At 31.6% G+C, this 23796-nt stretch overlaps 2 protein-coding genes across 3 annotated transcripts; one reads left to right on the top strand and one right to left on the bottom strand.

Moving 5' to 3' along the window:
• Positions 1-2114: 2114 nt before the first annotated feature.
• LOC134685321 (uncharacterized) lies at positions 2115-9318 on the bottom strand. Of its 2 annotated transcripts, XM_063544988.1 has the most exons (4): positions 8018-9318; positions 6570-6752; positions 3778-3920; positions 2115-2240 (listed from the first exon to the last, which is right to left on the bottom strand). In XM_063544988.1, exons 1-4 carry the CDS (start codon positions 9239-9241, stop codon positions 2159-2161), a joined length of 1632 nt encoding a protein of 543 aa, XP_063401058.1. In that variant the 5' UTR covers positions 9242-9318; the 3' UTR covers positions 2115-2158. The 2 variants fall into 2 exon arrangements, with proteins under 2 accessions (XP_063401058.1, XP_063401059.1); XM_063544989.1 differs by lacking the exons at positions 2115-2240; positions 3778-3920 and adding an exon at positions 5215-5403.
• A 2760-nt stretch (positions 9319-12078) lies between these two features.
• On the top strand, positions 12079-16444 carry LOC134685320 (uncharacterized). Its single transcript, XM_063544987.1, has 3 exons — positions 12079-12304; positions 14669-15073; positions 15335-16444. The coding sequence occupies exons 1-3, from the start codon at positions 12253-12255 to the stop codon at positions 16225-16227; spliced, it is 1350 nt and encodes a 449-aa protein (XP_063401057.1). The 5' UTR covers positions 12079-12252; the 3' UTR covers positions 16228-16444.
• The last annotated feature ends 7352 nt before the right edge of the window (positions 16445-23796 follow it).

The following is a 23796-nucleotide window of genomic DNA, read 5'->3' as shown; positions in this document are numbered from 1 at the left end:
TCTATCATAAAAATTTACGGTCAACTCGACTTTTAAAAATAGATGAGCCATGTCGTTTAAATTCTCGTTAGTTTCATGTCTTCATATTAATATTGTTTATGATGTTATTATTATGTATTTCATTTTTGTTCGGTTATTTATTATTTGTATGTAATGGAGAAGACGTTCTAAGTTGCAAAACTTGTGTCTAATCCTATTGTCAATGTTTTTTGGACAATAAAATATGTTTAAACTAACATATCTACAGAAATGCCTTGGCCTGCTTTACTTATTTTTACTCATTTCTTTTAATTTTCGTACCATAAATTTATCTTATCGATCACTCAAATTGCACTTTGACGTTAATAATCGCTTGTCCGGCGTAACATTTTTAGATTGAATAAAAAGCATTTCTCTATGTCAACCTACTCATTTCCAATGTCTAAATTGTAGAAGTCTACGAAGACGGGCTTTGATTATTCCTGATAATTCAATAATTTAGAGATATGACACCCGTCAAAGCGTAATAGGTAAATATGTTTGGTCTAGTGTATAGTTGCCTCAACCTGTTGTGGAAGTATGGTGAAGACAAGAGGAATATAATTATTGCATACAGGATGTCTGAAATTTTCAGTGACTGACTTGTAGATTTTTTATACAACTCAATATCGACTTCGTATGACATTATCATCATTTAAAATACTATGTTTATATCTTTAATAATTAATTAGCCAGTCCAATAATTATCAAAGGTACCAGGCTTCGTTGCTGGCCTATGTACACTCAGTAACACAAATGACCCACCTCTTCTTATCATATACTCGTATTTCTTGGTTTTTGGAAAAAGATGTACAAAACTCTAGAAAATACAGTCCAGTATACTGTGACGTGGAAATATATCCATATGTTTACAGATAAAACAAAAATGTGTCCATAGTACACGGATGCTCATCATGGCCCGATGCCCAACTCGCACTATCAATTTCTATGTTCAGTGGACCGTGACATTGGGATCATAAGACATAAAGCTTTATTTAAAGTCGGTATAAGCAATCAATTACACGATTTATTTGCAAATTGGCCTTAAATTCATAAAGATCATATCATAGGGAACCTGTGTACTAAAAGGTTTCAAGTTGATTGGACTTCAACTTCATCACAATCTACCTGGACCCAAAACTTTAATATTAAGCGAGGCAGACAGACGAATGAACGATCGGACAGATGAACGGACGCACAGACCGGAAAACATAAAAAAAAACAAGTCTGAAATCAGTCACTTAGAAGTTGGTCATTAGCAATAAATAATTGATTAAAATCTAAACACGAAAGAAAGTCACTTATACTGATATTTCCCAATGAAAAGGGGGATACACCTTTTAAAAGTTTCCACATTCTGGGGTTGAAACGTGTTTTTTCTTCAAGTAGTCGAAATGTATTTTTCTGTCTTTGTATTCATTAGTCTGTTTGCCCCACTTCAGGTTAAAGTTTTGGGTCAAGGTAGATTTTGATGAAGTTGAAGTCTAATTAAATTTTTTTTGCACAGCATTGTACATCTATATAAAAATAAGCATTTTCGATGTCATCTATACTATACAGTTGGGGCAAATTTTCTATTGATCAACAATCAACATATCTCAACTATTTAACCATGTTATCCTCTGATGAATATAAAGTATACATGCAACATTGTCCACATCTCCCTATTTGTTTATACCTTGAGGGCAAAACTTTTAAGGAATTTGGTTCCTCAATGCTCTTTAACTTTTTTTTTTTAAATATTTTGTCTTTTTTAGTCAACCACCACCAAACCCTTTGAAGACTAAAAGTGTCAAGCTTATAAAATTTCAAAATCCTGACAACAATGATGAGTTTATTTGCAGAACCCTCCTATAGTATGTCTTGTGAATTTGTTCTCATACTAAACATGCATGAAATATTTGCCACTGGACATTAAACAAACCACAATCAATCAATCAGCCTATTTTTGAACATCACAACATATACCCTTTACATACCTATGTGATTGTGTTTTTGGGGATTAAAAACCCTAACAGACTTCCAAATTACTCTTTATCACAAAATTTATATAAATTATTTACCAGCAGTAATAAGCATCCAAAAAGATAATAACATTTCTTTTTAAGACATTTTAATATAATATAAAAGAGTTCAGTAATTATAGTAAGTGTCTATACTTTGGGTTAACATCCAGTTTACATGTGGGACATGGAAATTCCTTGGTCAGAAATGGTTCATACCTGCAAGAAAAATCATTAAATTAGTATTTCTAATTATAATTGAAACCATATTATTTAAATGAATATTGACAATAACACAAAATAAAACAAAAAAGTCATTAGTTAGTTCAGGCCTTGTTTAACCTATTAAAATATAATTTCACCTCATGCAATTTTTTTCTAGAATTGATAAATCACTGAGTGTATGAAAAAAAATTTGATATTTCAGTTTTACACACAAAAATCATGTCAAATGATGAAGAATCCTTAAAATAGAGGCTCTTAATAGCCTGTGTCGCTCACCTTGGTCTATGTGCATATTAAACAAAGGACACAGATGGATTCATGACAAAATTGTGCTTTGGTGTTGATGATGTGTTTGTAGATCTTACTTTACTGAACATTCTTGCTACTTACATTTTTCTCTATCTATAATAAGCTTATCTCTTTAGTTATAAAGGAAAATATTTTGTAAAAATTTACAAAAATTTACCAAATTAATGAAACTTGTTAAAAATGACTATATAGTAAATAACTCCTTAAGGAGCCAACTGACCATTCTGGTCATGTTGACTTATTTGTAGATCTTACTTTGCTGGACAATATTGCTGTCTATAATAGTATTCAAGATAATAACCAAGAATGGCTAAATTTCTTTAAAAATTACCAATTTGGGGACAGCAACCTAACAACGGGTTGTCCAATTTGATAGAAAACTTCAGGGCAGATAGGTCTTGTTTTTATTAACAATTTAACCCCCATGTCATATTTGCTCTAAATGCTTTGATTTCAGAGTTATAAGCCAAAATCTACATTTTACCCCTATGTTCTATTTTTTGCCATGGTAGCCATCTTGGTTGGTTGGCTGGGTCACCGCACACATTTTTTAAACTACATACCCTATAAATAATGATTGTGGCTAGGTTTGGTTTAATTTGGCCCAGTAGTTTCAGAGAAAATTTCGGTAAAAAAGATTACAAAAATTTATGAAAAATTGGTAAAAAATGACTATACAGGGCAATAACTCCTTAAGCGGTCAAATGACTATTTTGGTCATGTTGACTTATTTGTAGGTCTTACTTTGCTGAACATTATTGCTGTTTACAGTTTAATCTCTATCCAGAATTATATTCAAGATTATAACCAAACAAGGCAAAATTTTCTTAAAATTACCAATTCAATGGCAGCAACCCAACAACCAGTTGTCAAATTCATTTGAAAATGTCCAGGCAGATGTGCTCTAAATGCTTTAGTTTCAGAGTTATAAGCTAATATCTACATTTTACCCTTATGTTCTATTTTTAGCCATGACAGCCATCTTGGTTGGTTGACCGAACACATCTTTTAAACTAGATACCCCAATGATGATTGTGGCCTAGTTTGGCCCAGTAGTTTCAAAGGAGAAGATTTTGTAAAAGTTAACAACAACGCCGGCTGCAAGTGATGAGAAAAGCTCACTTGGCCCTTTGGACCAGGTGAGCTAAAAAGGTGGTAAATGATCACTTTCTTAAAACAAAACAAAAAGGTGAGCAAACACAAAAAGAAATGTAATTCTTACCAATAATTGACTGCTAGATTTCGTTTTTCTTTTCTGTTTGGAACAGATTGTACTTCATGCCACCAGAATGAAGGCATAAAAAGGACATCCCCTTCATTTAATGTACAGTTCAGTGGATAAGTGCTGGCAAACTTTGGAAACCTCTGTAATAATGCAGTTCACTTGTTACATATCACACAAATGCATTTACTAGTAATGACAGATCTTTTGAAGTTTTTGTTAACAGATGAAAATTATTAATATATTTTCTAAACTTATACTATACACACATCTCTATATCATGCAGGATTTTATGTTGACCTTTATTTTAGATTTCGTCAGTGATTTTTTTGTGTCCTTGGTCCCAGTTGCATTGACTATATACTGTAAACCAACTTATTTTCGCGGATATTTTATTTCGCGTTTTAGACTGTGAAGACCACTTCGCGGCTATTTAATTTCACGATTACTTGATTTATTTGATGTAGTTTAATATGGAAAGACCAAAGTTTAACACATTCACGACGATTTATATTCACGTTAGTTTTCTACTTGCGAAAGTCACGAAAATAAATCGCTCCCGAAAATAAGTTGGTTTACAGTATACCACTATACCCCCAAGTATCCTTTTATTTATATCAACTAACAACATATTCACATGTGGTGAAGAATTTGTTAACTATCTAGAGGGCATGATATTCTTTCCGAATTTGTATTTGTAATTACCTCAATTATAAGTATGACCTTTAACAGTAGTCTAAGCTCACAGCAAACAGCAAGTCATAAAGGGCCATAAAATGACTGGTGTTAAATAATTCAAACAGGAAAACCAAGTCTATTCTCTATAAAAACCAAAATATGTTCATTTGGGATGCATTGTGTTGTTCCAGATGTTAGATTGTTGTCTCATTGTTTCAGATGTTAGGTTGTTGTCTCATTGTTTCAGAAGTTAGGTTGTTATGTTAATTGTTTATCTACTTTTTGTTTTTAAACAGTGTGTATTTCAAGTTATCTTCACAATAAAATGTTCATTATCATACAACTCAACCATTAATATAGAATTACATGCATTTGTCAATAATAATTTGTCACTATAAACCAATGGGCAAGGATAGTGTTAATATATTTCTAAATAGCCATGCTCTGAATGTTACTTCAAGTATAACCAGCAACATTGAAAAAAAAATTCAATGTATTTCAATTACTTAACGGGTCAGTGATATGTTTATTATTTTGATTTAACTGACACTGGTCAAAGTAGTACAAAATATAAATACATTCAAATTTCACTTGAATAATGGCAGCCTAAAACAACTACAGGAACAGGGTTAATATAAGCATAAATAGACATGTAAAGCCTCAAGTGATGTGTTTCTTTTACAACAAACCTTAATAATTTTTTTCCAAAAAGGCAAAAAAAAAAAAAACCAACTAAAAAACTATGTAGTTCATAGTTACTTACTATGAACTATTATTATAAGAGCCATATCATGACTTTTATCAGAAAAAAATATAATTTAGTAATAATATACATGCAAGGACACAACTATTTCTGTCAAGCCTTTGACAAATAGGGCTAACATGGGCTAAAATATATATTCTTCCACCATTTTCTATATGCTCACCATTACTGATATTCTGTGGTGTCTGGATTGAAGTACATAAAGGAAGACAATTGAAACCTCAATACATTTGGTCTGGGATTAAACACTTATATTTCCTTTTGGAGTTAAATGTTTTTTGACCAGTAACTCTTACAAGGTAATAAGTTGTTTGCAATCATCATATATTTCAAAGATTGTCATTCAATGAGTACAAACTGAATTTAAAAGATTACTAAATTTTTTCTTCTTCAGACAATTAGATTTTGTTGGCTACAACTTAATTTTGCATTTGAAGGTTGATGGGATAAATAACACTGACTTTTGGTTTGAGTCACATCTGTGAATGAATTTGTATTAAGTAATCCTAGAAACCATTCATCAAGTCAAGAAATAAGACATACATGGCATATTTAAGACTGAAATTAGGAATAGTAAAGGAATAAGCATCACCTGCACCCAGACACAGATACTGTTTCAAAATGTTTTTAAACAGTTATTACAGCCAAAAGTATCAACTTTTATACGATTGATGCTAACCAATTTTTCGAAATTTCGAAATTTTTTAAAGATTTATATCAGTTAGCACCAAATATTTACGACTTCAGTCATAAAAAATGAAAACAACACATTATTAATTTCATGCCTCCAAAACACTTTAATATCTGGGTTTACCTTCATCAGGAACGCTAACAGCCACATATTTGAAAGTCAGGGCTGTACATATATAAAAACCAAAACAGTTGAGAAGCTAAATTATAAGTGATGAAAGTGATAATATAGTACTAAAGATAAGAATTAATCATTGTTAATAGAAAATATTGTGTAGATTAAATAAGCCATTGCGTCAATAAAAACTTCTAATGTTTATATAAATAATAGGTTTTAATTTTCTTGTAAGATTTTTTTTATTAATAAGCCATGAAAAATTAGTGAGTTATTAGAAAAACAATTTATAATTTGACCATGTTAGCTAACTTATATTGAACTGAAGACTTGTTAAAAGTAAGATGCAGATTTCATTGACCTTTAAAAACAAATGTTACATAGAGCATTTAAAGTTACTACAATTTCTCTCAACTGGTTTAACCATTATCAAATGTAAATTGATTCTGTTATAATACTTAACACTACTAATCTACTTATAATGCATGTGCTAAAAATATAAATAAATACTTAAAAGATAAGTTCTAAGATGCCACAGATACCTACTTTAAAATCAACCTTCTTTATGTCAACAGGGGACATAACCATGGATGTACTCTGTGCCAACTGGTTCCTGTTAAACTTTTTAGTGGAATGGTTGTAGGCTAACATTGCCTCTGGAATATGAGCTTCATAAAGCCTTGTATTGTCATGTGGTTCAAATAATAGTACTTGTTTCTGTCCACTAATCTAAAATTAAATAAAAAGATATTAAGTTTGATATTTAGAAACAAACATGATTTTATTTTTAAGTTATAATGAATGTGATGTCGCAATCATGGTAAAGGACAATACAATTTTAGCTATTATTTTATTTGTTAGTTTACATATCTATTAAGTACTAATCCTATTTTTTTTTATATTAAGACAATACCTGTAATAAAAATCCCCTTAAAATTACAAATGAAGCAAATAAGACAAAATCATGTGCATGTCAGTAAAATCTGATAAACGCAAACTTTAAATTTTCTATGCATAATTTTTTTTCCATAACCGTTTCATTCCCTTGATCATGTTGTTAATAAAAGTTCATTACTAAATCAATGTATACATTAAAATAGTTGACCAAAAGAACAGGCCTCATTTTGAAGAACATAAGAAATATATGTGTCCATAGGACAGTATTACATTCTTATGTTCAGTGAACTGTAAAAAAACCAACAAAAAAACTGTAACTTTAAACTTGATCAAGGACCTGCTAATTAATCTGTTTCAACCTTTATTTGTCATAAACGTATATTTTATTCATTATAAATTCTCTGCTAAATAAACTAGTGCATTGACAGGTTTCATTTTATAAAGACATTACATGTATCCACTTCATGGTAAACTACATTGAATATTTACCTTAAACCAAATGTTAATACTGATACTAGATTGACAGATAATGGACAGACAAAAGGATGGTACACAGACCAAACAACAACCAGTGTTCTCCCCAGATATAATATTTCATTTAAAATCATGGTAAACCGGGGGAATTAAAATACAATTTTGTTTCCAAAAATTATAGCATCACATCCATAACACATTCTATAAGAGAATAAATTCAGACAGCATCACATTACCATGATGCTAAAAGGCCTTTGGGAGAACACTGACAACTACTGTCAGAATATCAGATTCCTGACTTTGGACAGGTGCAAACCTACATGTACACCTTTATTTGAAACAATAGTGTAACATCACAACATAGAAAGACATGCTATTTTAAATATCATTTGAAATGGCTTAACATAATGACATGTATAGTTATAGGAAGATTTGGTATGAGTACCAATGAGACGACTCTCCACATTTTGTCTTTTTATTACTAATATAATTAGAATTCATCATCTGACTCAGTGTACAAAAAAGTGTGTTGTCTGTCAGTAAACCTTAATGTACTTCATTAAAATTATTTTCTTTTCATGTACTAGCCTTTTGCTCAATTAAATTTCTAAATAACATTTTACCTGGCATAAAAAATTATCAAATGGATCAAAATGTAGTTTTCCTAGAGTGTTCCCATCACTAAACCAAATGTTTAAATGTTGTCTGTTTAAAACATCAGTAATGAATGGCATCTCCCTTATATCATCTTCTAACTCTGGTAAATGGTTAGGTATTGATGAATACTCTAAATAAGCAGAGACATTTTTTACTACTCCATCAGAAACATTTTCTATTAGATCAACCAGTTCAGAAAACTTCATACTAAGAGTGGCTGGACGGACAACAACCAAGTCAGAAAACTCAAGTTGTTTATGTACAGCTTCTGGAATTCTAAATGTTTTATAGTTGTCCCACAACTCTGAGGATTCAACTCCTTCAAATTCTCCTCTTGGTGTTAATTTAATGTGAGCTTTGTTATCTCCATATTCGTCACGCAGGAATTTATTTGACCATTTTGTCATAGCCGGCCATGATTCCATAGCTCCTTCAATAATGACTGGTCTTGATAATTTGAGGTAGTCATGAAAAAATTCATCTTTTGATGGGACTTTTATTCGATCACATTTTGGAATCTCATGTTGTTTTTGGTTGATAGTCTTCTGAAATGATTTTGGATGCTCATGTTTATCCTCACAGATTATATTTTCTTTCTTATTTGTATTTTTGTCACATGATTCATCATCAACTTGCTCTTGAAATACATAATTCGATGTAACATCTGAGATGCTTGATACTGAAAACAAATTCTTCAGAATTTCTTCTCGGTGAAGACCTTCATAAGATACACTACCTTTTACTGTTCGGTATGTACCACAATAATTATTGATGAAATCTACTAATAAATTGATTGACCTTGAACCTTTGTACGGATTAACATTTGGCATCAAAGGTTTTGCTGGAAGTAAACATGTTCTATCTATCTTTGATTTTGGAAATAAAACTATATCATTCACTGAAGGATGTTCTCGTTTTATTGTCTGAAGCGTTTGATTATTTTGCCACCTAAAGGATTTCAAATTGATGTACCCTAATTGTACAAATGGTTCTGATTGAAAAGAAACCTCAGATAACGACCTCAATAGTTGTCCTGTGTCCCCTGTTAGGAACACGTCATCACTATCGACAAGAACTGCCAGTAAGCAAGAATTTTCTAATAAATGAATTATTTCTCTTGGCTGAAATAGTTTTAGAGCTGAAGATACGTAAAGAAGAATTGTGAAAATGTAAATGCAACTCGTTGTCATGTTCTTTACTGCAAGAAATCATCAAAGTTAAAAATGTTGCCGGTTTTTCATTTTGTTGACATTCTGCAACAAGGTAGATAACTCTAAATTATTATAATATAATATCAAAATCGGTCAGGAAAAGTATCAGTGTGAAAATCCGGTAAAACTATTCACACAACAAACTACAAAAAAAAGTAAATTAACAAAATGGCTTATGCCAAACCACAATGACAACAATAGTATTAATGAAAGTGTGGGATTTATTTAAAAACAACATCACAAAATCATTATATACAAACATCCACATATAATGTTAACATATAACGTAACGGTACCCAAATTGCACCTATTTTGACAGTTTTTTTACCTACGTTTTTTTATGATCAAGAAAAAAATGTCCATACTGTGTTTATTTTGTAGCCCTATCCTTCTTGATTGCAAAGGTACGCCAATTTTTATTTTTAATCCATATTGAGTCATACAAAAATTGGTTTGAATCAACCTTCAAACTATCCATGATTCTGTAATGAGGAGTACCCAAATTGCATACATGCTTAAATTCACATCGTCAAAAGTCTAATAACCGAGCTTTTGTTTAATTTCTCCAAATATTTTGATCAATTGGATATATGTCCATGTTTACTCTTCATATTTTACGCAATGGATACTTATAATATATTGTATTTGCTAATTTTAAAAAGATGACGTTTTGATGACGTCGCATGGTGACGTTTTCTTACATTTTGCTTTTTCAGTAAACAGTCCACCTGTTGATAAATACTGTGAACGTTTTGTGTATATCTAATTATGTTTACCTATGTTGAAAGACGAGGGTAGTATCAAATCATAAAAATACAAATTGTTTAGTATCTAGGAAATCTTGTAAGATTTTTGTTGCTATTTTTTTCTAAATAGGTGCAATTTGGGTACCCTTACGTTAAACATCGACTTCCCTGTGTGCACAACAAACTCAGAAAACTTATCAACAAAAGAAAAATTGTACTCTAAAATGAGAAAAAGGACAAAAAGCATATAGTAAAATATAAAAAAAACTTAAACAACAAGTCAAACAAGAACAGAGACTTGCCTATTATACATATATAGAAAAAATGATCCTTGACCTCCCAACAAATGACCCAGACCTAAGTAACAGCAACCAATTGAAAACCAAAAAAAAACTTTTTTCTTATATTAAATCAATCAGAACTAACACTTGATAGTGAATTTGCTCCCCTAAAAAAAGAGGGCCTATTAACGAACCAATAGCCTTTTTTTTTAGGGTGACATCCCATTAGTCCGACAGCCCATTACTCCGACAGCCCATTATTCCGACAACCCATTACTCCGACAGCTCATTATTCCGACAATGCGCTTTTCTTACATTTGTATGTGTATGGGTAAATTTTCTCTAAAAAGACCAACTCCATTCTCTATGATATTTGTGGTTGTCCGTTTTGATTCCAATTATTCTTTCCATGCGGGACCGATTTGTCTCAGTATATCAGTGGAGTTGATTCACATTCTTATAGCAACTGCTCAGTCATTACCCTCGTCCCTCTTTCGTTTACTGTCTGTGTACTGTCTCCGTATTTCGGGAATGTGAATCCCCGAAATACGGAGACAGTACACAACACTTCCAACAAAATGTTACGAATTTCATGCGTCCGAATTTATCCTATCAGGAACGCTTAAAGTTTAATATTTAAAAGCCAAGACCAAGGATTTAAAAGGATAAATAACCATATTTAAGCATGTCGTTGCATCCTCTAGATGATTCCGGTCTCTAAAAGGTGTTGCGACCAAAATAATCCATTAAATACTTATTGCGGTGAATGCTTTAAGTCATGATCTATTTTGTTATTTATTTGTTTTTTGTTTGTTTTCGATTTTGACCAACCATAAGCAGATGGACAAGGTTTTGTTTGCACTCATTAGACAATGTCGCATAGTATTCGTCATTAAACCACGACTAGTACATAACTCGACCCCTATTTGCATTGGTTCTACTAGGGATACATTGTAAGATACACGTACACGTTTTCTCATTTATGAAGTCGATCGCTCCCATTACATTTCTTTTATTCTCGGAAACTTTTTACTTTTTAGATAAACGTAGATTAAGTTGATTCCTTCCTTTTAATCACTCATTGCTCCTTAAAAATAATTTAATTTGAATCCCTGAGTCATCTTTTTTTCTTTTATTTTATTTTACAATTACGCAAGGAATGCATTAAATCGTGACTCGAGGTTTTATTTATTATATGCAGCGTCTGGAAATTTTCCCCGTAATTTTTATTTATACATTTGTTAGACACTTCAATACTTATTTCAAGAAAAATGTAAGGGAATTAACCGATGATCAATAGACGGCAATAAAATAAATGTACACATGCATTCATATATATACTTACAATTAAAAAACACCAAACGTGACTTCATCTATATTTTTTTATTGCTAATCTGTCTCCATTGAACAGAGGTTTGTGGCACACATTAAAGATATATGTGATTCGTGTTGGAAAATACTGAAAATGTCCATTTCATCTTGAAACCACTAAATTCAAAATGTAAAGTTTTTTAGGGAAAGGTCAAAGTTTTATGTGTTAATATAAGCATGTGTACAAGGAACGGTAAAGGTTTTCTAGAAAAAAAAAACTGACATATGATATCTTTTCTAAATTAAAGTTTAAAAAAATGAAACCCGGTCGCAGTTAACCGTCACAGGCATATTATGTGCTGGGTCTGCTGCAGGACATCCACAGGATTTAGTAAATGAATCCCTACCGAACCTTTTACTTCCATAGAATGATCAATACATTTTACGCATGTCATTCATATTGAAAGTTAATTAACCTCGGGCAAAAATTACCTTTACTACTTGATGTATATGACGTAAAAATAATGTTTTTGTGCAATGATTGAAAGTGATCTTATAGGTTATAACACGGAAACCTTACATAAATAAATCATCTACGAGATACACAAACTGGATCTTACATTCTTTGGACCGACAGCAAGCTTACATCACAATGCTGACTTTAGTTTGTACCATCCTATTGATAGTACCTCACACACTAAAAGGTAAGATGAACAATACACCATAGTGACAGGGCTGAAAATAGAAACTATTTGTCTTATTCAAAATGAATTACGCTTTTATATATGTATGTATGTATGTATTTATAACCTATAGTATATGTTTCAAACAATTCAACCGACAAGTTTAGTTTATACGCAAAACTAAAGAAAGACCAACGCTCTAAACATTGCTTGATTTCATAATTAGACCAGAGGAAAATTTTAGCTTTTTAAGATGTAATAATAAAAGGAGATGTGATATGATTGCCAATGAGACAACTATCCACAAAAGACCAAAATGACACAAACATTAACAACTATAGGTTACCGTACGGCCTTCAACAACGAGCAAAGCCCATACTACGTAAGTTACGTAAAATTCAAAGCGACATGCCGCCTTTCTAGGTGCTAGCAAGACAGTTAATTTTGAACAACTCTGCGTGAAGTAACTTATTAAATTGAAAATAAAAATGAGCTTACTGATTTTATTAGTTTTATTTATTCAACTACAATGTAAATGTACGTGTGATGTAATCCCCCAACCCCTTGAAATAAACATTGATTTACGTGCGATATAAAGTTTCACATACAGCTAAGTTTGTCGATTACGAAGGATCACTTCTCTTTTTACATTAAATTTTCCAATTATATTTAGTTGCAGTAAATGCTTAAATAGTTCAAGAAGAAAAGAAAAAAAATCATTGTCGCAGTTGTAGGTACTTCTTTATATGTTTCACTTGTATAGTCAATATTGGAAAGGTGATGAAAGTCCCAAAAGCGTTATAAATTTTTTAACTATAATCACATTTGTATTCATAAAATTAAAAATAAAATGTTTAGACAATATAATTCAAAGGAATGGTCTTGGTTCTAAATGCACAGAACGTTGTTGTTTAATTTAATGTGTTTTGTCCTCTTCGAACAACCACTGCAAATTAGATGTGTACATTTGTAACTGAAAAACAAAACCAAACTTCACATCGACAGAATAGTTGATGTATTTTTTTCAGTTTTTTTTACCTAGAATTTCACAATACAATGTATTTATTGAAATTATAGATTTTGGTCACCTTTTACCAGTTCTTTAGGTAAAGAAATATTTAGTCTTTAGACATAACTTCAAAGTATACAAATGAAAGTATAAAGAATCCAAGACGTTTTGAAAGTGCATAATATTGGAACACAAACTTGCGAAAAAAATTGTAGATTATACCATTTTAAACTTGACAAAATGAAATAGGATAGGATTACAAAGCGTCATACTAGCATAACAATTCTTTTTAAAAAGGTATGTGAGAACACTCGAGGCTTGCGGGACGCCACACAGTGACATTTAAACAATACTTATAGTATACAAATCATAACATCTATATTTATCATCTTGTTTTGTTATACGACTTACTTATAGACAGTTATTGTATTATATATGCAATAAATTATATTTAGAACCAATTAATATTATAATTGAAGACATAGGAGCCGATTTTTAACATTGTTCATTGTTTTAAATATATTACAAATTTCTGAAATAATGCTACTCGATGTACTGTATTTCTAGGGCATGTTTGAACTTTCAGTGTACTTTAACCCATTTAAAGAAAATTCAATTTATCTTCAAGATACAAAACATGTTTTGTAAAACGTAGAAACATCATTTGTTCTCTCGTGTGTTCAAATTGTGAAGACTTCTATACATGAAATTGATAGACCATTATGAACTGTGGACTAGAATAATTACCAATAGGAAGCACACCAACCTTGAAAATTTAACTATCATCATAATATTTTGATTTCTTCAATATCATTTTCGTTTGATATAAAGTTTTTATTTAAATTAGAGAATTATATTAATTGTATATATTTGGTGGAATCTATGATGCTTATGATATTGGATTTAGGCTGCATGTTATTATAATTTTAATAGATAAAAAAAATCATTCTGGAATCGTGGATTTTTCTCTGAAACTATAATTTCTAGCAGTGTATTTCCCTTGTCGAGCAGTTAACCCGCTTCTTGGCGATGAAGGTTAGGCGGATGTTAAGACCTTTTGATTTAAAGATGCTATTTGGTTTATGTTAATGAAAAAAAGTAGTTATGGTCTTTCGCTTTCAATCACCAAAATATATTTATACAACTAAAAATATAAGTTAATTTATGTTACACAAAGCTATATAACTACTTCTCAACATTGCTCTTCACTTCAGCGAACCGGTATTTATACCATACCTCATACTGAAGGAAATTATAATAGCAATTCATCTGTTATTAAAGAATCAGATAAGGGATTTTGGAAGTAAGTCTAAAGAAAGTCGTCATATTCTATTATGGTGATATGTTATATAAAAATTATTAAATTTATATTTCAGGTCAAGAAAACATCGTAGATGGTAAGATAACAGGTTCGTTACAGATTACATGCCCAAAAATATCTTGTGAACTTCATCATTTCCCAAAAGAACACTGCAAAGTCCAGACATTCATTATGTACCATGGTGTTGAGTGTCAGAGTTGTGTAGAGGACATTTGTCATGGTTCACAAGTGGTGGCTGATTCACTGATAGGAGATGTTACTCCAGTAAACATCAACACAGTCGCCAACACGAATGCTAACACAGGAAACCTTGAAAAGAAATGGAATAAACCCAGTTATATCAATAGACTAGGTTCTATATTTGGAAATAATCCTAGTGTTGGAAATCTGAGAAAATCTTTGGAGCCAGTAAATAATCACCAAATGCAAGGGCATGGCTTGGTGCCTGTGAACTCAAAAGGTAAATGTTTAATAAGACTAGCACACTGTTGTATTGCCATTATGAAAAAAAAAGATAACACCTACGTGCATTTCAATTTGAATACCTTTTCTGAGTAAATTGTCAAACTATAAATGCAACAGAAATTGATATTCTTTCTTACTGGTAAAAATAAATATAATGTGTATTTATAATATTATGCTTAACAGATATGGTAGATCGATCTATTGTCGGTTTTGATGTTAATCTCTTTGAATAAAATTTGTATTCGTTTCATTTTAGTTGCAAGCATTGACACGTTACAACCAAAGTCACAAATTAAATGTCCGGAAATAGAATGCCATCATCACCACCAGCCCAAAGCACACTGCATGGTTGATTCGTACTTTATATACCATGATGAAAAGTGTAAAGGGTGTATCGAAGACATTTGCCTCGGTTCACATATTGTAGATGATAACTTAATAGGTAAAAATAAAAGTCAAGATTTATCAAACCATGAAACACTACCTCTTACGAATCATAGAGTTGAAAACAGACTGACATCTGGCAATTGGAGATCAGGAAACTCTCAGCCTTCATTAATAGAGAGACACAACCATGACAGTAATGGACAAACACACCAAGAACCACATCATGATAACCATCACCAAGAAACTATATCTGGTAATTGGAGATCAAGACACTCTCAGCCGCTAGTGTCTGAGAGACATATTCAGAATCAAAATGGACAAATGAATCAGGAACATTTTATTTCCAACCAACATCCGGGTGCTGGAGACAGAATATCGTCAGGTGATTGGAGATCACGAAACCCTCAGCCTCTTGAAACAGAGAGAGGTGTTCAAAACAGTAATGGACCATTTAATTTGCCTGGAAATCCATTTTTCAGCGGAGGAGCACATACTAACTTTAGAAATAAACTCCTTGGTGTACAAACAAACGAACCTGTCAACTCAAGACAAGGATTTGGTAGAAACTCGAATCCTAATTCATCTACAAATATTCCAGCAAGTTTACCAAACGGACAAAATACAAAAAATAATGAAGAAAGCGTAGTTGTTGTAGACCAAAATCAATCTACCTTCACCAGAAAAGATCGAGGGATAGGGAGATTCAGAGGCAAGGGCAGATCATATCTACAAAGCTTGTTTCACCCAGCATTCACTGGTTAATATTTATAATGCTCATTATGTAGTTACATTTCTACTTTAAGTAGAAGTGCAACTATTATATTTAGATCGCTGAAAATCCAATTCGTATTCATGTATTACACAGATTTAATTATTTATGATGTATATGTAAAAAATTGGGGTCATTTTTTTATTCGACTACTTAAAAAAAGTATTAAACTTTAAATTTTGTTAATTGAATTGAAACATACCATATATATTTAATTAGTTGGAATAGGAAGCCCGAATTTATAACGATTATTGGATGTAATATATCCAAGCCATAACTATATATGCCAATTATAATATAAACTCTTTACAAAGCTTATTAGCGAGTTGAATGATATCAATATTAAAACAAACCTTGTCTTTGATATGGATACAACTCATTTAGATTTGGTTTCAGGTAACCAATTTTTTGTATGTTTAAACTAGATGTTCAATTTAATATAGTTCTGTTTTAGATTCTTTGTTGGTGATATTATATTTTAATATTTTCATATTTGTTTAATGTGTCTTCCAATTTTTAAACACATGTCAGTAACACTTACTTTGTAGTAGCACAACAGGTTGAACTTTTTATAATAGTGTTATATTTATGTTTTAAATATTATACATTCTTGCTGGCATTTAACAGTTTGCTTCTTGCTTCTTGCTTCCCACTTCCCACTTACTTAAAATTTTGATGTCTTTTTTGGTCAATGATAAGAGATGAATCCTGGTTTTTTTTTCATTTTAAGAGTTTAGTGTGAGGGTAACTTAATCAGGTGACACAAACAGAGTTCATTCAGATTATTAGTAAGCAATAGATGTAGTCTATGCTTACCATACATTAGCATTAATTATTTGTTATAGTTTTATGCGAGCATTTCCGAAATGAAGGTACGTCTTTATTGATGTCTGAGTATTGTAGTAACAATCAAAAGCAAGCTAAGTATTCTTTTCAGTGACTTGCATTGCTGTCATTATGAGGCAAACTGTTTGCGTTGGACGTTTTCTTCAATACTCTTCTTGTTAAGATGTCAATTCAATGCATTTTGATTAAGATTGTCCGCTGTTGAAATTTGGACTCAGGAGGGAATAGAGCAGTCCAACAACATATCTTATTCACATATCTACTTGTTATAATAGAAATCAACAGTATTCTTTATACTAAACAAATACATCATCGAAACAGACAAAATGAGGTCGAAACTCGAACCAAAAAGGCATTATTTCATCCATGTCACCTTAAAAGCAGGTATGCCGGATACCTCAAAACGTTGGAAATCCAAGAACGTCCCGAACGTACGTAAATGCTGGTGAATGGTAGTAACACTAGCTGTAACATCTGACACGTAAAACATGTTTTAAAATATTAACCGCATAATCATTTACAGATACTTAATATTCTACTTGGTAAATTGATTGCAAAAAAAGGAAAAAATTGTACAACATTCTAATGAGGAGATGATACAAGACATATGTTAAGACATGTGATTCATACCAGAAATTTGCCTACTCAATGATGTACGCTCCTCTGTTTCATGATACCAAGTTTTTTCTTAATCAGTTACAAACTGTTATTATACCAATTTTTCTGCACCGGATACACATTTTAATCATCAATGTTTCTTCAGTGATGTTCGAGGCCAAAATATTTGAAAATCAAAAGTTTATTAAAAAGACGAAGAGCTATAACACAAAGGGTAAACAAAAGTATGGCTAACGCTGGCCAGGGAATCAAATCTTTGCATGATAGAAATGCATTTCTTTATTAAAGATATATAAGATTGGGTTTCCCAAAACAAACAAAAAATACTAATTAGTACAAATTTAATATTCAGAATTGGCACAAGCAGTTTGATGCGTTCGATTTGTCTTTCAACTTCTCACCAATGTTTGAAAACAATGACATGAAAGATCTGATATGACGTCAATATCTACCTATATAGTTTTTCTTACGATTATAATGTAAAGCATGTTCACGTCCATTCTGATAACATATTTCAGGAAACTATTACTTGTATTTTCCTATAAAAATGCTTCGAAAATTGCATACATTATAAGAACCATAATGTGTTCGGGTATGTTATATGTATTTGGTCAACATGAGGTTTAGGATTGTGGCGTAACTATCATTTGTTAGCTGGTATTTATGATGAGTTTATTAACAAGGTATTTTCAAAAGTTAAAATTACAAAAATAACGAACTCCAAGGAAATTTCAAACCAGAAAGTCCTAATGAAATGGCTAAATCAAAAGCTCAAACACATGCACCAAACGAATGGATAACAACTGTTATATTTCTGACTTGTACAAATATTTCCCTATGTACAAAATGGTAGATTTAACCTGGTTTATAATCTAGCAAAACTTCGCACTTGTATGACAGTCGCATAAAATTCCATTTTATTGACAACAATGTGTGAACAAAACAAACAGATGCATATATGAAGTTTGAATCCAAATTTAAGGAAGCTTTGATTTTCAATTTCTGATAGAAATGCGACGGCACTTCTATGTAGCATAATTATTTGTTAAAAAATACACAAGTATTTGGTATATAGGAAGTTGAGATCGATCACCTTAAAACCACATCACAATGTTAAGCATGTTTTCATGAAGCATGATGAAAAATAAGAAAATAGTACAGCTCTGATTTGTGGTTCCTGGGAAATGTTGTCCTGACGGACATTTTATACACGTCATTCATATGTTAGAATCTTTGATAACCGGAAAAGGTAGAACTCTATATATTTGAAACCGCACTACACGGTGTATCATTAACATATTCAAATGAAGCTTGAACACAATTTTCAGGAAGCGCTGACATTTAGTTCATAAGGAAAGTGCAACGAAGATTTCAATTTTGAGAAATGACATACGAACGGACAGACAGTATAACCCAACTCCTTTGGAACAATGATAAAATTATGATGAAGTACATTCCATTAAAAAGGAGAAAAGCAGTAATTCGAAATTATCAGTTTCATCTAAGAAATGTTTCCATTGAAGATGAAGCAATATCAAATTCTTCTATTCATGCTAAATCAACTGTTAAGAAATCTAATTAACACATTAGTTTGCATAACACAGTAAAATCATATACATTGTTGTGTGTCCTTAAATGCAAATCTAGAGTAAAAGCAAATATATGACTAGCAATCGTATTCTACGATCAACAAAGTCGTAAATAAAATTTCGGATATTTACAAATTAAATCGAAATCATATTTATCTGACACATAAACAGAATAGTATAGACACGTGTTTGGTTATAGAGCATCGTCTTCCATTTATGAAAACAAATATTGTTGTGTTGTTTCATTATTATTTTGACTCTGACATCTCTTTTTCAATTACATGTCGATAATAGAGAAACATGTAGCAAATATGTCACACTGAATTCAGGCTATCAAAAAAACTCTCATGATGATATAAGAATCTACAACAATCATACGACATATTCTTTTTTATAAATACATCTGTTTAAATATTGTAATAGTTCTTTGATGACTTTTGGGAGGGGTTGTGCTTAATACTCATAATCTTCCAGTTTATCAGTTCAAATGAGGTTTGAAGCTAGCATGTCAGTAGCTGCTAGTAGTCCTTTGTTAATCTATGTATCATCGTCTATTTGTTTACTAGTAGTTTCTTTTGTTACTTATTCTGACATCGGACTAGGACTTCTTTCAAACTGAGTTTTACTGTGTGTATTGTTGTTTTTTCCTATTTTTTTCTACATTGGGTAGAGGTATAGGAGGAGGGTTGAGATCTCAAAAAAACATGATTAACCTTGCCGCATGTTTGCGCCTGTCTCAAGTCAGGAGCAACTGGTCTTTGTCAGTCTTGTATGATTTTTAATTTGTTTCTTTTATATATTTCGGAGTTTAGTATGACGTCCATTATCCCCCCTGAACTAGTATACATATTTGTGTAGAAATTGGCTAAAGCACGCACCCGGGTGCGATATTTTCGTGATGCATTGTTACTCATTGGTGGACTTCGGCTTTGTCTGCTCTTTTGTCGGGTTGTTGTCTCTTTGACACATTCCCGATTTCCATTCTCAATTTATTTAATGTAAAACTTGAAACACCCATTAATTTATTTTTGATTTTAATATGGGAATGCGTGATATCCTGAAAAAAAATCTGATTAGTATCTATGGTATACTATCAACGGGTTGTCCTTAAAAGGTCTGTTGGTTGTGGATTTCAGAATATGCTTTTTAGTGTAGAAATTGTTTATAGAACAGTCATTTCATATTTATAGATATAATTATATTGCAAAGAACCTTGCTTGCTTTCAACACAATTTCATATGTCAGTGATCACATAACTTGTGATGAGAGCCGCCGCAAATACGCTTTGTCGCATATCATTTTGATATGTGTTCATATGTACATAATTTTATAAAGCAAATTTATTTCAGGTAATCAATTCATCAACGATGGGAATATAACAGGTTCGTCACAGATTACATGCCCATATATATCTTGTGAACTTCATCACTTTCCACAAGAACACTGCAAAGTCCAGACATTTTTTATGTACCATGGTGTATCGTGCCAGAGTTGCGTTGAGGACATTTGTCAAGGGTCACAAGTAGTGCCTGCTTCCATAATCGGGGATGCGTCGCAAATGCAAAACCTCCAAAAGGAAGACAATTCAAATGAAGTCACTCCAAACCAAAAACAGACATTGCGTGTAGTCAATTATATCAATAAATTATGGACTTTATTTGGAAACAATCGTAAAGCTGAAAATCTGAGAAAAGCGTTTAAATCAGGAAATTCAAGGACGAGAAGTAACCAGCAAATGCAAGGACACGGAATAGTGCCCGTTTATACAAAAGGTATATGTTTTAAAATACAAATACACTACAGTTATAAAATAGAAAAGAGCATACCTGCATTTTCAATTGAAGACCTTTTTCTTTTAAATTGTTTGCATTGTTAAACTTTAAGAGGTATACCATATACATGTAAGCTTAACAGAAACAAACGATCGATATTTTGTTTATTTTCAAGTGAATGTACTTTTAATTCATTTTTTAATTAAATTGCAGGTATGGACACGTTACAACCAAAGTTACATATTCAATGTCCAGAAATAGAATGCCATCATCATCACCAGCCTAAAGCTCACTGCATGGTTCATTCATACTTTATTTACCATGGAAAACAGTGTAACGGATGTATAGAGGATATATGTCTCGGTTCTCATACTGTGGTCGATTTCTTAATAGGTAAAAATTATAGTAAATATGCACCAAATCCAGAAAAACTACCTCTTAGAGATCAGAAAATCGAAAACAGAATGATAGCTGGAGAATGGAAACGAGGATATTCTCAGCTTCCATCGCTAGAGAATCACAAACATAGCAGTAATGAACAAATAACTCAAGAATCTCATCAAGAATTTACAGACAGAATATATGGTAATTGGAAACTAGTACGCTCTCAACCTCCATTGCATGTAATACACATCCAGAATATAAATAGGAAAATAAATCCTGAAACCATTCTTCTCGACCAACACCAGGAGGCTAAAGGCAGACTTTTCTCTGATGTTTGGAGATCAAGAAACCCCCAGCCTCTCGTGACGGACGTAGATGTTCAAAAGAGCAATGAACAATCAGAATGGTCAAGAAATCCAAATTTCAACAAAATTGAAAATAACATTAGAAATATTAATTCTCAATGGAATCACAAGAAAAAGAATGGTCTACAAACGAATGCACATATCAATCCAAATTCATCTACAAAAGTGCAAACAACTTTACGAAATAAACAAACTTCTAAAACCAATAAAGAAGACAACATTGGTGTGGAACAAAAACAATCGTCTTTAACCAGAAAAGATGGGACAATATGGCAGATCAGAGCTAAAGGCAAATCATTTCTACAAAGCTTGTTTCATCCAGCATTCTTTAATTGATAGTTATAATACCCATTATGCAATTCCATTGCTGCTTTCGGTAGAAAAAGCAGTTATCGTATTTAGATCGTTGTAAATCCAAATCGTTGTTATGTATAACACATATTTTATAAATTATTATGAATATGAAAATATTTATGTTTTCAGATGAAGGTTTTGAACTTACTTTACAGTAAAAAAAATATATAAATAATATGTATTTTAAATAAACATTACGAGGTACGAATTTTGGGAAGTATTGATATGGATGAACATGGTTTAGAAAGGACTTTTTCGAAAATGAATGCAAACATTACTTGCAATACATCCATGCCAGACATATATATTTTGATATCGAACTAGATATAAACAGATTTGTTTTGGTATGCATGCACCATATTGAATAGCTCATTTCCTACATATACTAATTAAGTAAACACTAATCAAAACCTTTTGTATCTGTAATAAAAACATTCACAAAGGTGTGACATAGAGGTCATGTTGATATTAAACCAATTAATGAGGGTCAACTCTTGGTGTACCGTCTTGATATTATTTTCTCAATTCTTTACGGAGATTTCATATATTTCAAAAGTAAAATAACAAAAATAAAACGAAGGAGGGAAATTCAAAACCGTAATCAAATGGCAAACTCAAATGCTGAAACTCATCGAATGAATTGATAACAACTGTCATATCCCTGACTTAATACGGATATTTTCTCCTGTATTGTTTAAAGTGTATTTATAGCTAGCTTAACCTCTAACTTATATGAAAGTTGCAATACACATTTTATTGCAACGATGTGTAAACATTTTAAACAGACATAAAAGGCAAACATGTCAAAAAGAGGGTACAGCAGACAACATTTTGTTATAATCTCGATTACTTTAAAAAATAAATTGAAGGTCCTATACACGTAACTACTTAGTATTCGCTCTAATAGTGCAAATGCAGGAATTGGTAAAACATGAAGTCAAAAGTGACTGTCTATAAGAATTCTGTTCAAACGGTGACAAAGGCCGTATTAAGCTTTTATTGAGACTAGAGGTTTTTGTTTGCTTGGTGTTCAAGGCCTCTCTGTGATTTTAAGATGAAGAGCATCAATAAAAGCGGTGTTGTTTTGCTTTTTGCAGTGCAAGTACTGATTTTGTGTTATCGATGGATAGCATATTTCCTATTTATTTCTATTATAAAAAATGCATTCTTGTGTAATCAACCACTTAAAATGAAATATCTCAGTTTTCCGGAGGTATTTCTTAACAAACATTTCAAGGGTTTAACCACAACAGTTTAGGCAAACTTACAATTTTGTCGACTGTTGTTGCAATTCGGATTAAGGGGTGAATTTAGCAGTCCGACAACTAATTTTCAATAAAAGAAAACATTATCAGTATTTCTTTTACCATACTTATATAACAGATCAACGAAAGAAACAAAAGCGTTCCTCATGCTCAGGGTGATCCATAAACTCTGATCACAAAACAACTGTTCTATTCATTTTATCTTAATATTAAAACCAATTGTTTACAATTTTCCGAATAATAAAAGAGAAATGAAAAATAATGCAGAAAGAGCTATTATTATATCTCATCTTTAAAGCGTGTTGCATTCGCAATTCAAATGTTAAAACAAAAGAAATAGTATGTTCACACAATAAACTTATGTTTATT

The sequence above is a fragment of the Mytilus trossulus genome, chromosome 9, assembly GCF_036588685.1.
Source record: "Mytilus trossulus isolate FHL-02 chromosome 9, PNRI_Mtr1.1.1.hap1, whole genome shotgun sequence".
Classification (NCBI taxonomy): Eukaryota; Metazoa; Mollusca; class Bivalvia; order Mytilida; family Mytilidae; genus Mytilus; species Mytilus trossulus.
Note: the sequence above shows the minus strand (reverse complement) of the source record. Positions and strands in the feature narration are given on the sequence as shown.

What these genes read in the sequence shown, in the direction of transcription:
- LOC134685321 (XM_063544988.1), bottom strand. Translation starts at nt 9,241, where the DNA reads ATGACAACGAGTTGCATTTACATTTTCACAATTCTTCTTTACGTATCT. An exon ending in TAAAGAAGGTTGATTTTAAA is followed by an intron (nt 3,921 to 6,569) that starts GTAGGTATCTGT and finishes GCATTATTACAG; the next exon opens with AGGTTTCCAAAGTTTGCCAG. An exon ending in AATCTAGCAGTCAATTATTG is followed by an intron (nt 2,241 to 3,777) that starts GTAAGAATTACA and finishes TTTTTCTTGCAG; the next exon opens with GTATGAACCATTTCTGACCA.
- LOC134685320 (XM_063544987.1), top strand. Translation starts at nt 12,253, where the DNA reads ATGCTGACTTTAGTTTGTACCATCCTATTGATAGTACCTCACACACTA. An exon ending in AGTACCTCACACACTAAAAG is followed by an intron (nt 12,305 to 14,668) that starts GTAAGATGAACA and finishes TTTATATTTCAG; the next exon opens with GTCAAGAAAACATCGTAGAT. An exon ending in GGTGCCTGTGAACTCAAAAG is followed by an intron (nt 15,074 to 15,334) that starts GTAAATGTTTAA and finishes GTTTCATTTTAG; the next exon opens with TTGCAAGCATTGACACGTTA.